Source organism: Passer montanus, unplaced genomic scaffold, assembly GCF_014805655.1.
Source record: "Passer montanus isolate IOZ18808 unplaced genomic scaffold, ASM1480565v1 scaffold5, whole genome shotgun sequence".
In the NCBI taxonomy this organism is placed as follows: domain Eukaryota; kingdom Metazoa; phylum Chordata; class Aves; order Passeriformes; family Passeridae; genus Passer; species Passer montanus.
In genome coordinates this window covers 10,040,765-10,055,774 of record NW_024369929.1, presented here as the reverse complement: position 1 = coordinate 10,055,774, position 15,010 = coordinate 10,040,765, and the positions used below count along the sequence as shown (strand labels likewise).

The following is a 15,010-nucleotide window of genomic DNA, read 5'->3' as shown; positions in this document are numbered from 1 at the left end:
GCTGAGCCAAGAACTGGGCTGATGGGAGGTCCTTCCCTCCCCCAAAAACATCTGCTCTGTGATCTGTCGCTGCCCGTGTTGGCTGCCGTGGGGCAGAGTCCGGCTGCTCTGCTGGTGGCACTTTGCCTGGGGCCCGCAGTCCCCAAGGCAGCAGCGCTGTGTCATCCCTGTGTACAGGAGAGGCATGGCTCCAGTGCAGTGGCAGAACTGCCAGGACTTGGGTGTCTTTTGTTCTCTTTTCAATGCCTGGTTTTGGCTAGTGGTTCTCTTAGCAGCTCTGCTGCTGAAACAGGCATTTCCACACGTGTCTGCAGCTAGACCCTCTCTCCTGCCCAAACAGCACACACGTGACAAATGAGCTCAGAAACCAATCTGTGTTGAAACTAATTGGCAGAAGGTGGAGTGGTTGATTTTTTTAAGTTTGATCATTTCCTTGTTTCCTTTTGGTACATGTGAGCCCTGAAAGGGAGGGCGAAGCATGGGTGTGCTTATTATACTGGTTAGGCATTCTGTGGCTTTAGGGTTCAAATAGAGGAGTTCAACCATCCCAGGAGCTTACAGGCTGCTAAAACCTGTCTTGTCCCTCCTGGTCACATGTCCTCACTCACATCAGTTCCAGAGGCTCTCCTGTGTTGGACTTTCTACTTGTGTTTTTGCATGTGAACTGATTGAGCTCACTGAACTGTCAGAAAATTCTGTGTTGGTAATGGTGCTTTGTTTTCCTGGTGGGATTTTTTGGTAGCTCACAGCAGTAATTGTGTGGGTGAGGTGGGTTTTACCCAATTGTCCCTTCATAACCAACAAGCTGTTGTCTTGGTGCAAGTTCTCCTTTGACTTCATAACATTGCATCAGGTTGATCCTATCTGTTATTCATTGTATTTCTCAAATATTAGCAACCAATGAAAGATCTTCCGCTTCCTGTGGCCCTTATTAAAACTCTTCAGAAGAATCCCTGGCACTTCCCCTTGGAGATTGAAGTGTTCTGGAGCCTCATGCCAGTGGCTTGTGCTTTGACTGGTGACAGGATCCACTGGTTAATGAACTTGGGAACTGGCTTAGCTGGAACTCAGGCCAGCTTTTCTTGTTTTTCGTCTGGGCATCTTTGGGCACCTTTCACAGTTTGTTTATTGAATTGGTGCAGCACTTTTTTTTTTATGTCCAAGTTAGAGATTGTTATTCCGTGTTTGCGTTAGCACCAGGTCCCTTCAGCAATGTTGTGTTGGAGAACATTAGCAATGGCTGGTGCAGTTACTGAGTTCCTGTGTGCTGCTTGAAGCCAATATTGAACAGAAAGAAAATCACGGTACAGTCTGGAAGTTAGTGTAGGGTTCTTTAATATGCTGCTGCCTAAAGTTAAAAGGATTAATACTGCATTATGACATTGAATCTCTAATAGCTCTTGAAATATTCAGTTGAAAGTGTTTTTAATTAGTCTTTCAATCTTAAACATTCTATGCCAAAAGTGACTTGCGTAAGGTTTCAGCTTTAAATTGGTTCTGGTTACCAAAGCACAGCAAACTCATATTCATTTGCACTTCCCTGAAATGGCTTCTCTGAAATGTTGGGCCCAGCATAAGAATTAAATTCCACATGCACTACTTGCAGTTTCATTCTGAAAGACTGCTGGAGAAAAGCAGGAATGAAAGTGCTCTTTCAGCTACAAGTGCAGTACTTCAGCAAAAATCAAATTTAGCTGTCGTGTGAGGTCAATGGGGGCTTTGTATGTTGAAAGCAAGTGATTCTCTGTTGGGGTGGGGGAGTGTAGTCAACAGCTGAAATAAGCTTAATTGCAGGTTGAAGCTGAAAAAGATACCATCAGATTTTGGTTGTCTTCCTGCCTGTACATCTTCCTTGTCTTATATCTTGAATCCTTCCTCATCCATAAGAGTACCCTATTGCTGTGAGCAGAGGACTTGACTTGTTTCTGTGTTGCTGTTGGCTTTGCAACCCAGAGGTTTGGTCATGGTATCAATTTCATATGTTTTGGGGAAATAAAAACAAAATGGAGTCGATGTGGGAGTGAGAGGAGATGAGGAGATTTCTCTGGAAACCAAATAATGGGAATGTTGTTTGTGTTTGGCTTTGAATACATCTTATGTAAAAAGAAATCTTTTTTATTGTGGCACTTCTTACTATGGTTTCATCTAGTTTTATAACATGGCAGTTGGTGAAGTGTTCAAGTATCTTGAAACCCCTTTCCCTCTGGATTTTTTTGTTGTTTGAAATGTATACTGGTGTTACTTGCAAGATTGATTTTATTTTTTCAGAAATATTGCTTATCTTTGGCTTGACTTACAAGAATTTAAATTACCTATGCTTCAGCTTACTTTTTAATCAGAAAATAGTAGACCTAAGTTGATCTTGAATTAAATATAGGTAATTTATACCTTGATATACCTAGTTTCTTAATGAGAAGCTGTGGATTTTTTTCAAAATTGGTAAAAAAAGTACAATTGTGTATTTGTGGAAGGGGGAAAATGGAAAATTGACTTTATTTCAAGAAATGACATGTTAAAAATTATTTCCAAGTTAGACCACTTGATAATAGTTAGGAGTCTCAGAGCACTGATGGAAATTGTCATTTGTTATTTTCTTGTAATGTCTTGCAAATATCTGTGAACTTGATTAATATAAGCCAGGGGAAAAAGAAATTATACAGTCTTTATTTAACGTCCTTAAATTTGGGTTTTGTAATGTGGCAACTCATATATGATATATCTCTCAACTTATATATCTCTTACTTCTTGTTTTTATTATATTTTCACTGTGCATTTATAAACAGGAGGTTGTGTACATGGTCTAATACTTTTGCCTGTAAGGGTGATTTTCTTAGTGTGTGAAAAATCACAATACAAGGTTTGTGGTAAGCAGTTGTGTCGTCTTTCACTAATGACACAGTGACTAAACAGTGACATGTGGATTCATGTGACTGTTGTTAATTATAATTATGCAGCAAGTAAGCCTGTGTTATCATGGCTTGTCTCTATTTTACAGTTCTCATGCAGAGTGTCAGGTGTTCAGGTTTCAGCATAAGTGTCCCCCTCCCTTATTCCCCTTACCTGACTGCCAGAAGCAGCAATACTTCCAATATTTGATAAAATTACTTTTCTTTGTGGGATATTTATTGAAAATAAATTGGTGGAGCTGGGAGGGTGGGTCATGTGAAGCCTACATATGACTGTGTTTGTGTTATTGGGCACACTTTATAGACTTCTTGGGAAAGGGCACTGACTTACCCACAAGGCATTTTTTTCTGGATGGTCTTTTTGCTGAGCTATAGGAAATTCCTAATTTTTCAAATGTCAGCTGTAAAAGAAGGGTTTTCTCAGGCCTCTAAATGCTGGGTTGTGTGTATCAATTTCAGGTTTATAGAAGAAGGGAGGATGGCTCAAGAAACTAACCGTAGCCAAGTGCCTATGCTGTGTTCCACTGGCTGCGGATTTTACGGGAATCCTCGCACAAATGGCATGTGTTCAGTGTGCTACAAAGAACACCTTCAAAGGCAGAACAGTAATGGTAGAATTAGCCCTCCTGGTAAGTAACCCCAGCACACGTGTGTGTGTCAACAGCTCAACCTGACACAGTGGGCAGCAGCCTCCTGGCCGTGTCCAGATTCTGATTGTTGGGGCATTAGTGCAAACCCTTTCATTCCAGCATCTTTCCTTATGGAACGAGCCTGGATGGGATGCTCATCATGTAATTGTGTTGCCTCTAATCTGCTCTCACTAATACCTTTTGTATTCATTTGAGTGTTTCTGATTTGACATGATAAAAACACAAAAAAACCACTACAACATATTTTTGCTGAAGTTACTGACAGATAGGACTGAGTTTGGGAAAAGTTTGTGAAGAGCATTTTAAATACAGGTATTTTATCTCTGTGACCTCATTCTAAAGGATTAACCTGTAAGCACTTGATAGTGATGCCTTTTCCTTTTGAAGGCCTTCAGGGGCTTTTGTGGACATCTTTCCATAACTGCCCCTGAAGGCCTTTACGGAAAGATCTGTTCTTATATTTCCTCCTTACTAAAATTATCTCAAGTTTCATTTCCAGGTTGGGAAAAGGCAACTATAGTTTCTCCTTAACTTCACATACTTTCTGTTCTTTTTGGCCCAGTGCCCTGTGTAGTGTTGCCTTTCCTTCAACCTGACCTTTTAAGTAGAAGCAATATCTTCTATTGAAATCTGGGGATCTGGGTTCTACGCGTTCAAAATACATCTGGAGTTGGCATTAGGGTGTTATACTGGTGTTCTCCCAGATCCATCTTGGTTTTTTAAACAAAACACCAGCTTCTCATGTCAGAGTAGAGCAGTTTATGCTGAGAAAGCTGCTCATAGGTGCTTTAATAAGTGAAAAATAGTAACTGCTTTAAAATTCCAGCTTCAAAATTTTCTGCAGTGTAAGTTCTGGGGGCCTGGGGCCAAACATAATTACTTTTTTGTGAAATTAGGTTTCCTTATGGTGTAGGTAGATTCCATTACTCTCCTGGTTGGTGTCGTAGGGGTCAAAGAGTAAATGCAATGTGTAACTTTTGTCATCCCAGGAAGCAGCATAACACATTTTCCTGGGTGTGTCTTGCAGCAGCCTCTGTCAGTAGTATCACCGAGTCCTTACCGGTCCAGTGCACAGAGGGCAGTGCCCAGGAAACTCAGTCCACTTTAGATTCTACATCGACTCCATCTATGCAGCCAAGGTAAGGTGCTTCAGTCTGCTCTGTGTCTTTACAGAAAAATCTGTCAGAATGATTAAATGAAGTGTGCTGATCCTGCATAATTAAATGCTGGAACCAAGATTAGGAAAAGGTGTAAGATTTCAGTGCTAACTTTAAAAGCATGGGATCTCAGGGTGAATGCTAGCAGATCTCTGTGCTTCATATGGCATTCAAATGGAAATTTGTCTTTAGAGTTTAGCTTCAAATAGAAGTTGTCAGTTTCTGTTCTACAGAGATTTGTCTGGCTGCTCTTCTGCTTCCTCAACTTGTAGTTGTACATTTACCAAAGGAGAGCTCTTCTCATCCTAGAAATTTGAAGATTTTGTAAAATGGCAGGGAGCTGTTTACAAGAGCTCTCATAAATAAATGTATGATAATGTGTTAACAAGCCAGTTGCTTTGCAAGAAGTGGAGAGTACTAGAACAGGGTAAAGACACAAGTCTTGGTACAATTTGTGCTACTGAACTGATCTCTTATTAAATTAGTAATTTCCATCTGGGTTATTCAAGGATACATAATATCCTCTTATAAATCACTCAGACTTAGTAAGTGTTCTCCATTTGTAAAAGCTAAATATTTGTGTATATTTAGTGGCTCCATTTCAGTTTAGAATGACACAACCAACAGCAGCTTAAACGCTTTGGAAAATTTTTGAGTGAAAAGTGTTAGTGTGTTATATACTATGGAAGTTAAACTTGCAGTAATACTCGTTTCAACTTTTCTTGAAAAAAATGAATGTAGTAAAACACAGGCCAAGGGCGATTTCATCAGTTACTGCTGACTGATTCTGCTCAGACTTTTCTGCTCCCTAGCTTTTTATAGGAGGTGTTATCCTCGTGCTTGGATTCTGCATATGAACTGAGAGCTAGGTGCCATGCTTGATGCTATATTTAGTCTTTCCATTCTGAGGTTTATAGTTGGGGTAGAAAATACATATCTTACCCTGAAACAACTCTTCTGGTGTGTGTAAAAAAAAAAAAAGTTCATCCAGGTCAATGCACAGATGTGAACCAATTACAGTGCCTTGCCTTTGTGCTCTCACAACTTCAATAAAATAATAGAAGAATAGAAGTACCTCACTGATCACTGGCTTGATTACTGGCTGCAGGAGAAAGGAGTGGGTGGTTGCTCTTGGACTTGCACTTGAAAAAAATCAGTGTTACTTGCTTGGGTTTTTGCTTTCAAAATAAAATAAGCAGGAATTCAGCTTCGGTCTCTGGAAATACCTCAGACTTAGGATACTCTGAGGACAGATGAAATCAATTGACAATGCCCTTTTGTAGGTGGCCAGACTCTCAGTTCAAGACCTACATGCAGTTCTTGACAATTAAAATTGCAACTCCAGTGCTCCCGTTGTGCAGTGGAGTGCTGGTTCATGGGCTGCTGGATAATCTGGTTTTTGCCTTCAGAGTGAATCCCTCAGTAGAAAGGAAGAAAAAAAAATGCAAATGAGATAGTGCTACCTCTTGCTTGGGACTTGAGCTCTGTCTTGTTCCATAGGAGAGCTGCTGTCTGAGCAGCTTGGCTGGGAGTTGTGGCCAGTGTTGAATTCTCTCTAAACTGCTCAGGGTGTTCATTGTTGGGTGTTCAGCCATGTTATGATTTAGCAGTATGGCTAAAGGGTTGGGAAGTTTAGCCTGCAGCACTTTACACAGTGAAAATCCAAAGGTTCTGTGTGCAGCTGCTGCAGCTTTATTACTGGAAACATTGACATGCTGCAATTTTCTCGTTCATATCTCCAGAAACTATCTCCTCTACAATTATCTTGCTGACTTGTGTTATAAAGATTCTTGTATGCTGAATGTTGCGTTGTTGCTTCTGTGTGGAACAATGATATGCCAAACCACCCAAAATATTTTTCCTTTTTTATAGTGGAACGGTTTTGTTGCATTCAGTATGAGTTTAAAAAAAAAAGTTTACCTTTTGTGTCAGTTCAGAGTGTAGCAGTTTTAAGTGGTTACAGAAACAACTTCAGAGTGAAATGTTCTGGGATACCTTCTCTTCAAGATGTGCCCTAATGTATCTCTTACAGGAAAGGAATGTGAGAATGCATAATAAAAATAATTTTCTTCTTTTGCCTCTCAGCCCTGTGTCCAGTCAGTCACTTTTAACAGAATCTGTAGCATCATCCCAACCGGATAGTACGGCTGTGGACAAAACAGTACCTGAGACAGAAGAGTTGCAAGGTTGGTGCCTAGTTTTCATTGACAGAACTTATGAATAATGCTTTTTAAACTTTACTGGTCTTAATACACTCCTGTTCAAACATGTTTGATTCTCAAACCCAAATGCTCTATGACATCAGAAGGCAAAATAAGAATAATGTTTCTTTTCTTAAATGGCAAGTGAAACTGAAACCTTGTTTAATTGGTGATGTCAGTGTCTGCCATAAACTTAATTGGTGTTGGAAATGCACATCATAAATCAACACTCTGTTCTGTCTCTATGCCATGGTTGTTACGTCTGAGTAGAGTTTTGGTATCTGTTACTTCTCAGAGTGACCATTTACAGCACATATCAGAAGTTTGAGCATGTTTGTGGTAGAGGGTGTTTGACATAGCCATTGCCAGAACAGGGTCAGTATCTTTTATAAACAGGAAACACCTATAAAAACCTTTCACCTCTGAACTGTAGTGGTGTAAGATTGAACTACTGAAATTCACTTTGTCAAATATAAAATTACCAAACCACAGGCTATATTTTGCTTGAAGGACAGTGGCTGAGTGGGTTAACTATATTGGCCTAAAATACAGGTCCTTCTTGCTGGTACAATGTGGAGTTTGTTTTCACTTTTTTCTTGTTTTCTATGTGCAGACTTTCAGAGCTTAAGACTAAAAACTGTTTAATAGTATTTCTTAGGAAATCAAAAATGCCAGGTAATATACAAAATGTACTTAGACTGGTAACCTATAGGCATTATGAAAGGTATTTAAAGGTAAATCAGTAAGTATTCTGCCTTCTGCTGAGACAGTTTGCTTTAGTGGGGAGGATTATTTTTCTGTGGGCTAGTCTAAACATAGAAGTGTGGGTATTTTTGCAGATACAACTTGCAATTCCACTTAAGCATTCTAAATATTAGTTCTTTTACTGTATCTCTGGTATCAAAAGTTTTGCTTCTCAGATACTTTTCTAAACCTGACCTGTCCCTTTCTGTAGGGTGGAATATTGTAAGAGTCATTAGTCAGCTACTGTGCTGAGTAAGGCCATCTCCTGGTTAAAAAAACTTGGGAGAAAAGCTTTTAATTCCAGTTTTTTTACCACTTTAGTAATCTTTGAGATGTCAATTGTTAGAAACATGTCTACTCTTGAAAAGATACATTCTAGATATACACTCTAATATTTGTTAGGAAGTTTGTGTTCTGGAGCTGAGAGCTCTTGTCTCAGTTTTGACTACTGGCTTTTCACTGGGAGACAGAAGGGAGTACTTTACTTTATTGACCCTGCACTGAGGTGTCTTGGGCCTGTGATAAGACTTTTCACAGCAAGTTATCAGAGGCATGTCTCTTACACACTTGGATAAATTTATGCTCCTTATGAGAAGGTAAGAGGTTTCTCAACCAGAAGCTTTGAATTTAGGGATGTATCTGCAGGATCAGGTGTTTAGGTTACTCAACTGTGTCCTCTGTCCTTTTCTTTGTACCCTCATTTCTAAACTAAGAACATCACCAGCATGTAGTTGCAGTTCTAAATTACCATCTCTCTCTATTTATAACTCTGGCAGGGTCAGCCTTACTTCCTTAAGAGTTCCTTCTGTGTTGTCCTTTGACTGGAAATTATAGGAAATGTAGTGTTTCCAGTTTTAAAGCATTTTGATTTGAAAATGTAACTTTGGAAGGAAAGCAGCTTAGAATGGATGCTGAGAGGGGTTTCATTGAATTGCTGTCACAGTTGTGCATCCTGAAGTTTGTTTTTTTTGGAATTTGAATTTTAGGTTGCTGACAAGCATATTATACAAACATGTGAATCCAAGGGGTTTTTTTAGCATTGCCTAAGTTTCTAACATTTAGGAAAAACTTAATTCACGGCAATGTGCTAGTTGGTCTCAGAGTGAAGTTTGTCTGATAGTGCTTCTGTTGATGTAGGGGAAGAGGAAAAATAAAGTCAGTATTTATTTTGATAAAACCTTGCCTTGTGGGAATGTCTGTTCTGGGGCGAGTTGTTCTGTGCTGCTGGTGTAAGTTAATGTATTGTGTTCAGCTGAGGTCCCCTTAACTTGCCATTTAACAAAAATTACCAGGCTACACAACATTGAATGAAGGACTGGGTGAATAATTAAGCTTTCTTAGATTACTGTTATTACTTTTCTAAAGCAGACAGATAAATGAGACTCGAGCTGCGTGCAACACAGTCCTTGCTGTTTGCAGTGAAGCTAAAACTACAAAGGGATAAAATTCTCAAAGAGCAGTTCAGATTTGTTTTTGTTGGATTTGTGCATTGCAGAAGATATAGAGGAAAACTCTAGAATATGTTAAGAAGTGCAGACTTTAGAGCTAGTGTTTGTATGGTGATGCTTGTGGAACAGTGCAAAAGTCCAGATAAGATATGGACTAATAGAAATTTTTTTAACTTTAATGTTCTTAAATACCATGAACATGCCATTAAAGATGACCTAAAATAAAACTCATTAAGTACAGTCCAGCTTTCTAGCAGCTTTCTTCTCTTCTGAGCATCTCTGAGTAATTTTAATTACCTCCTGGGCTGTTGTGCCTTTTGCTCGACATGGTGGCCCTGTTAGGATTAGCCAGTCAGGATTCCTGATTTGTTAGAGGATTAACAGGACTGCCTCCAGGCAAGCCTGCAAGCAGGTGAAGAGGTGCTTCACTTCCCTGGGGTAAAGGAGTTAAAGCCATCCAGGTGAGGATTCATGCTTCTGGTTCAGGGAGGATTTTAAAGGTAAATGAAGCTTGTCAGGGAAGGCAGGAGGACTCCACCACAAACATTATGGAGCTCCTACAACTGAAGAACCTGGAGGTAAAAGCAGAAATCCAATTAATGGATGGATTCAGCCCCTCTGAGGCTGAAAACTTCTGAGAATGAAAACAGCCTCTGTGATTTTCAAGCTTGTTGTGAATTGGAGAGGAGCATGTACTATTAGCATTGCAAAATACCATCACTCACGTCATGTGGTGTGGTTATTATTTGAAAAACCAAAGTACAAAGTTAGGTTGGATTAACTGTCTAAAAGGCTGTTCTGAATGAAGTCACCTGATTTTGCGCATATCTGGATTTTAGTGAAGCTAAACAGAAGTTCAAACTAAGCTTAAAAACTTGATATCAAAATAATTAGGTTGCTACAGAATTTTATGCTGGGGTTACTTGAACCTTAGGTGAGTGCAGTCAAGCTAATGGCTTCAGCTGCAGTGGGCCTTATCAGGGTGGGCTCAGTAGACTGTACTGGAAAGGAATTGATGGATGCTCCTCACTTTTGTGATAGTACCAGGGACTCAGAGGTAGAGTATGATTTTGATACAAGTGTATCAAATAATACAGGATGTCATGATATACTGGGTGAATGCTCCAGGGAGAGAGCCAACACTCAACAGAAAGATTTTAAACTAAATTCTGTGGGTGAGTGTGCTCTTACTTAATTTGCCACTTCGTAACATTTAAACAGTGTATTTTAGGCTGATTATGTCAGTTTAAAATGTTCACAAGTAGTGATGTTCTCCTTTGGATTAACTTCACATTTCACTCCTCTGGAGGTGTGGGGGTTCTTACTAGCCCTGGTGAAATGCTCTTGAGAAGTAAATGTAGCTGTTCATGCTCTTCTGTAGGAATGAGAAACCTTTTTCTTTTAAAATCTCTGCTCAGTAATGCAGGGGTGATGGATGTAAAAGATTGAGAGAGAGAACAGGTTGGGTGTCTTGCTGCACACACAGAGCTGTGTTGTGCCTGCAGGGGTGCAGAGGCTGGAGTGCATTTTGTCATGTGGCTGCTGTTTTTGTGCTCAGTCAGAGCACACTGAAGCTCAGGCAGGGGTTTGCACAAGCAAAGCAATAGGAAAAGCTCATGCCTTTAGGAGGAAATCCAGGCTCTGCTTGTTTTAGTCAGCTAGGAACATGTTCTGTAAATCAGGGAACTTCTAGTGACCAGCCCAACTTGTCAACTCCAGAAATAGGAGTTCATACTTTACTTCTTTTTGGTTAGTTGGCAGCTTTTACTGGTGCTGCTTCTGTTCTTCAGCTGCAGACAGGGCTGGGGGAAGGGATGACTTGGTTCAAGGAAGGCAGGCAGCAGCATCCTGGAATCCAGGTGAAGTCCAGCAGTTGGGAGTGGCTCCAAGCTGGGCAGTATTGCATTGTACCTGGCTTTGTTCTGCTGTGGTCATCAGTTGCTTATAGACTGAACAGTGGCACTTGGTCATCTAAAGTGGTTGGGATATTTGTGACTGTCATAGAGGATTTTGGTTCAAATCTCTAGCTTCTATTCAAAAGCAAATTGAGACCTAAAATTTATGGTTACTACAGTAGATACAAAGTGACTTGTGGTGCAGTAGAAGAATCTTCCCACTCAATTCTACAGTGAGCAGCAGCTCTTAAATATTTTTAAACCTTTTTAATGCGAGAGCCATACGCACAAAGAAAATGTAAGTAAGGGTGTATGAGAGCCTTGTTATGCAGGGAAGAGTGCCAATTTTTCCTAAATTTAGCTAATAGTTACAGAGGCTCTTAGTGAAACTTAGATTGAGGTAACTGGATTTTGCTACAACAGGAAATGCAAGCTGGAGAATGTTAGCTCATGGCATGAATACGTCTTAATGAATTAATAAAGACTGCAATATCTGTTTTGTGTAAAACTACAAAAGTTCATTTGAGTAAGTCTTAACCCCTTCTGGTACTTCCCTCACCTCTTTTAGTCCTTGCTGATTTTAGAACCAAAGGATCTTGCAATCCTTTTGATATTATGCCCACTCAGAAATGTGCCCTTTAACAGCCATTAGAGCCATTGAACTTATATTTTCTTTGCAAACTATGAATTGTTATAAATTTCAAGACAAAGAGAAGCTCTGCTTGTAACATAGATGGTGACTGAGAAGGATTTAATAGACCATGTATAAAAGTATCTTTGCTAGATTAATCTGTGGAATATACTGTCCCCTCAGGCAAAGTCTTTGCTGGTGATCAGGTATCTTGCTATCCATTGATGTTGCTTAGTACAATGTTTTGATACGTAGCAAAAGTGATGAGTGCCCTTTCCTTTAAAAAAAAAAATCAAAATAGCAGCACATGAAAAACCCCACTGGATTTGTCATGCAGAAGAGCTGTCAGCTGGTGAAGAGCTAGCACAGAACTGCATCTGACAGTCCCTGACAAACAAAAGTCCAGCTGCACAGAGATGCCTGCAGCTTTTTCCCTGACAAATGTCTGAGCTTGCTGTTGTATTCCCTTCCTTACAGCGCTGGTTCTAGCTCTGCTTCCATCCACGCTCCTCCCAGCTGGAGCTTGCTTTTTTTCTTTGCTGCAAATACTCCCAACTTTTGTGTATCTTACTCACTGGAGACTTGTCCTGCTGTGGTCCAGCTATGTCTGGTAGGCAGAGGTTGGCTCCTAGCCCTTCTTGAAATGAAGTTGGGTTTTTTTCATTTCTATTTCTGCTTTGTAATGTAAGGAATGTGCAAATACTTGAGGAAAACCAGCCAACTTCTATTTTTACCTGACTCGGGCAAATACTACTATTACTTGTTCATACTCTCCCACACAACCTGTAACCTGTTTCTTTTAGATGTGAGAGAACACTAAGGTAGGTTGAAAGATGCCTTAGGAGAAATGTCTTTAAAATCAGGTTTTTATTGCTTCCTTCTGGGCTCCAGTGCAGTGTAGTTCCACCCTATATGTCTGGGTGTCTTGAGCTGGTGTTTCTCACCCCAGGTAGTGACTTATGTCCTGTGCAGGCTTTTTCCAGGTGTGCTAGAGCAGCAGCATCACAGTGGTAGATTATTCTGAAACACTGTTTTGTGTGGCCTCCATGTTGTAGTCTTCAGTAAAAATAATGTTGATTCAGGATTTGAAAGAGGGTGTTTGGCTCAACTGATCCTGTTACATAGAGTGCTTCTTGCAGGCAGATTTTGGGAGCTGGGCAGGTAACACTGTGGGGAAACACTTGGCTGTTGGGTTTTATTCCTGGATCTGACAGTGCTGAATCATGCTGTTAAACCTAATGTTCGTTGTTTTTGTGGTATTTTCAAGCATTTGGTGAATTCTTTTCTTAAATTATATTGAAGGTCTAGAAGGAGGGAGTTTCTGTCTCTGCAGAGAGACCAGTGCATGACTGCAGACTTCAGACATGGAAGCTGCAGTAAAATGGCCAAATGTACAACATGGGCTTTAGGTTATTGTAGGACTTTAAAAGGGAGAGACAGACTTTTTTTCTCCACTGTTCTTACTAACTTTTTTAATGTCAGCTTCAGTGTCAGAGAATGCAGAGCCTACACCTGAAGAACAGGACAAGTCGCTTGACAAACCAAAACAGAAAAAGAATCGTTGTTTCATGTGCAGGAAGAAGGTTGGACTGACTGGTAAGAAATACTGATTTCAGTTTCCTTAGGCTTGTTTAGGCTTTGGCCCTTTGAAATGTTATCCTAAAGGGAAAATGGGGCATGGTCCTTTGATACTGATTTGGAATAACAGTCAAAGGTGCTTTCAGCTGACTCTTACTAGATTAGTCATTCATGTATCATTTTGTTTTTCAGCCTCCTGTCTTAAAGTGAAGTTCATAATTCCAAATACTTCCTTTTGGAAGTCTGCTTAGCTAAGGAATTGGATGGTAGTTTGCTGCCATTCACTAGCCAGCTTTGCAGTGCTTCAGTGAAAGGGCCTAAGTTCTGGAGGGTGAAGATTCATAAACAAGGCAAAAGAGCAGGAGTTCTCTAGGAATGTTCTGTGCTAGAGTGTCATGCAAAAAGAAGGAATGGTCAAGTCAAATCTTGCTGTAATTGCTTAAAAATGTATTACTTGTGATTCTTATGCTTTCTGCAGCAGAGGCTCTTTGGCTGATTGATTGCCACTGGTGACTGAGATTTACTGCTAGTGAGTGAACACATTCAGGATTTAAAGCAAACCAGTGCAATTAAGAATGTTGACATGTCTGAGCTGCTGTTTCTGTCCACAGGGTTCGAGTGCCGGTGTGGGAACGTTTACTGTGGAATGCACCGTTACTCAGATGTACACAGTTGCTCTTACAATTACAAAGCTGATGCTGCTGAGAAAATCAGAAAAGAGAATCCTGTAGTTGTTGGGGAAAAGATCCAGAAGATCTGAACTGCTGCTTCTGCTGGAATACAAAAATCTTCTGACCATCTGCAGATTAAATTGACTTGAGCTTTTTTTCCTTAGTCATCAGGAACGTAGAGCAGTGTATCTTGCCTAGACCTTTTAATCATGCATGTCATCAGATGAATAGATTTTTTTGTTTTCGTTTTTTTTTGTTTTGAAAATGACTCTGAACATTATTTTCATTGCAGTTTTCTGTGGCTGAAGACTTAAGTAAACTTTACAAGTATTATCCTTTAAGATCATTTTAATTTTAGTTGAGTGCAGAGGGCTTTTATAACAAACATGGAGAAAATATTGGAGGGCTGTGCTTTTCCAGGATAAAACATGCATGCGTTAACTTTGCAGTTTATTTTCTTGTTGTATATAGCTTTTCTCTGCAGCACAATTTCCTTTTTTTTTTTATTGATAATGCCTTGTATGGCACAACTAGTTATCAGTAACTGAATGTATTTTAATCATTATGGCTGCTTCTGGTTTTTTTTTCCCATTAACGAGAGGTTATACATGTTCGCATATTAGCTTGTTTGCACCCTCTACCTATTTATGTATGAATCATTTGTAATGAGAGTGTGTGCTGAGATTGTGTGGGGTTTTTTGTTTTCTTTTTTTTTTTTTAATTGGGGTTTGTTTTTGTGTGTGTGGGGGGAAGGCTGTATGCACTTCATTGACTGCAGTTTTCATTGGGATTACATCCATCAGTTTGTCTGTACACAAATATGAAGAATGATCTGAAGTACCTGTGCTGTATTTATGTTTATCCACGTCTTAACTTTGATTAAATAAAATTTAAAAAAATCCGAGCCCCTGTGGCTGTCACTGGCATATGTAAGTTGGATTTCTCTTGCTTTATTTTAATGGGGACCTTCCATTGGTGATTCCTTTAAAGTTTATTCATTTACAGCTACCATGTGTATCCCAATGCCAGTTAAATTCTGATGGGTTTTTAAATTTTTTCACCTGTAACTACCAGAGACACTGCAGCTTCCAGACCTTGTCTGTTGATTTTAAAATTCAGAATGCTCTTA

At 39.8% G+C, this 15,010-nt stretch overlaps 1 protein-coding gene across 5 annotated transcripts in view; it reads left to right on the top strand.

Annotated features, from left to right (window-relative positions):
• ZFAND6 (zinc finger AN1-type containing 6) overlaps positions 1 to 14,807 on the top strand; it is a 35,396-nt gene extending 20,589 nt beyond the window's left edge. For 4 of the 5 annotated variants that reach the window (XM_039722753.1, XM_039722754.1, XM_039722750.1 and 1 more), the window contains 5 exons: positions 3,366 to 3,535; positions 4,584 to 4,695; positions 6,799 to 6,899; positions 13,115 to 13,228; positions 13,822 to 14,807. In XM_039722753.1, coding sequence (XP_039578687.1) covers positions 3,385 to 3,535; positions 4,584 to 4,695; positions 6,799 to 6,899; positions 13,115 to 13,228; positions 13,822 to 13,970 — 627 coding nt within the window. In that variant the 5' untranslated portion in view covers positions 3,366 to 3,384 and the 3' untranslated portion in view covers positions 13,971 to 14,807. The remainder of the gene's footprint in view (positions 1 to 3,365; positions 3,536 to 4,583; positions 4,696 to 6,798; positions 6,900 to 13,114; positions 13,229 to 13,821) is intronic. The other variant, XM_039722752.1, reaches the window with a different exon arrangement.
• Positions 14,808 to 15,010: the final 203 nt, after the last annotated feature.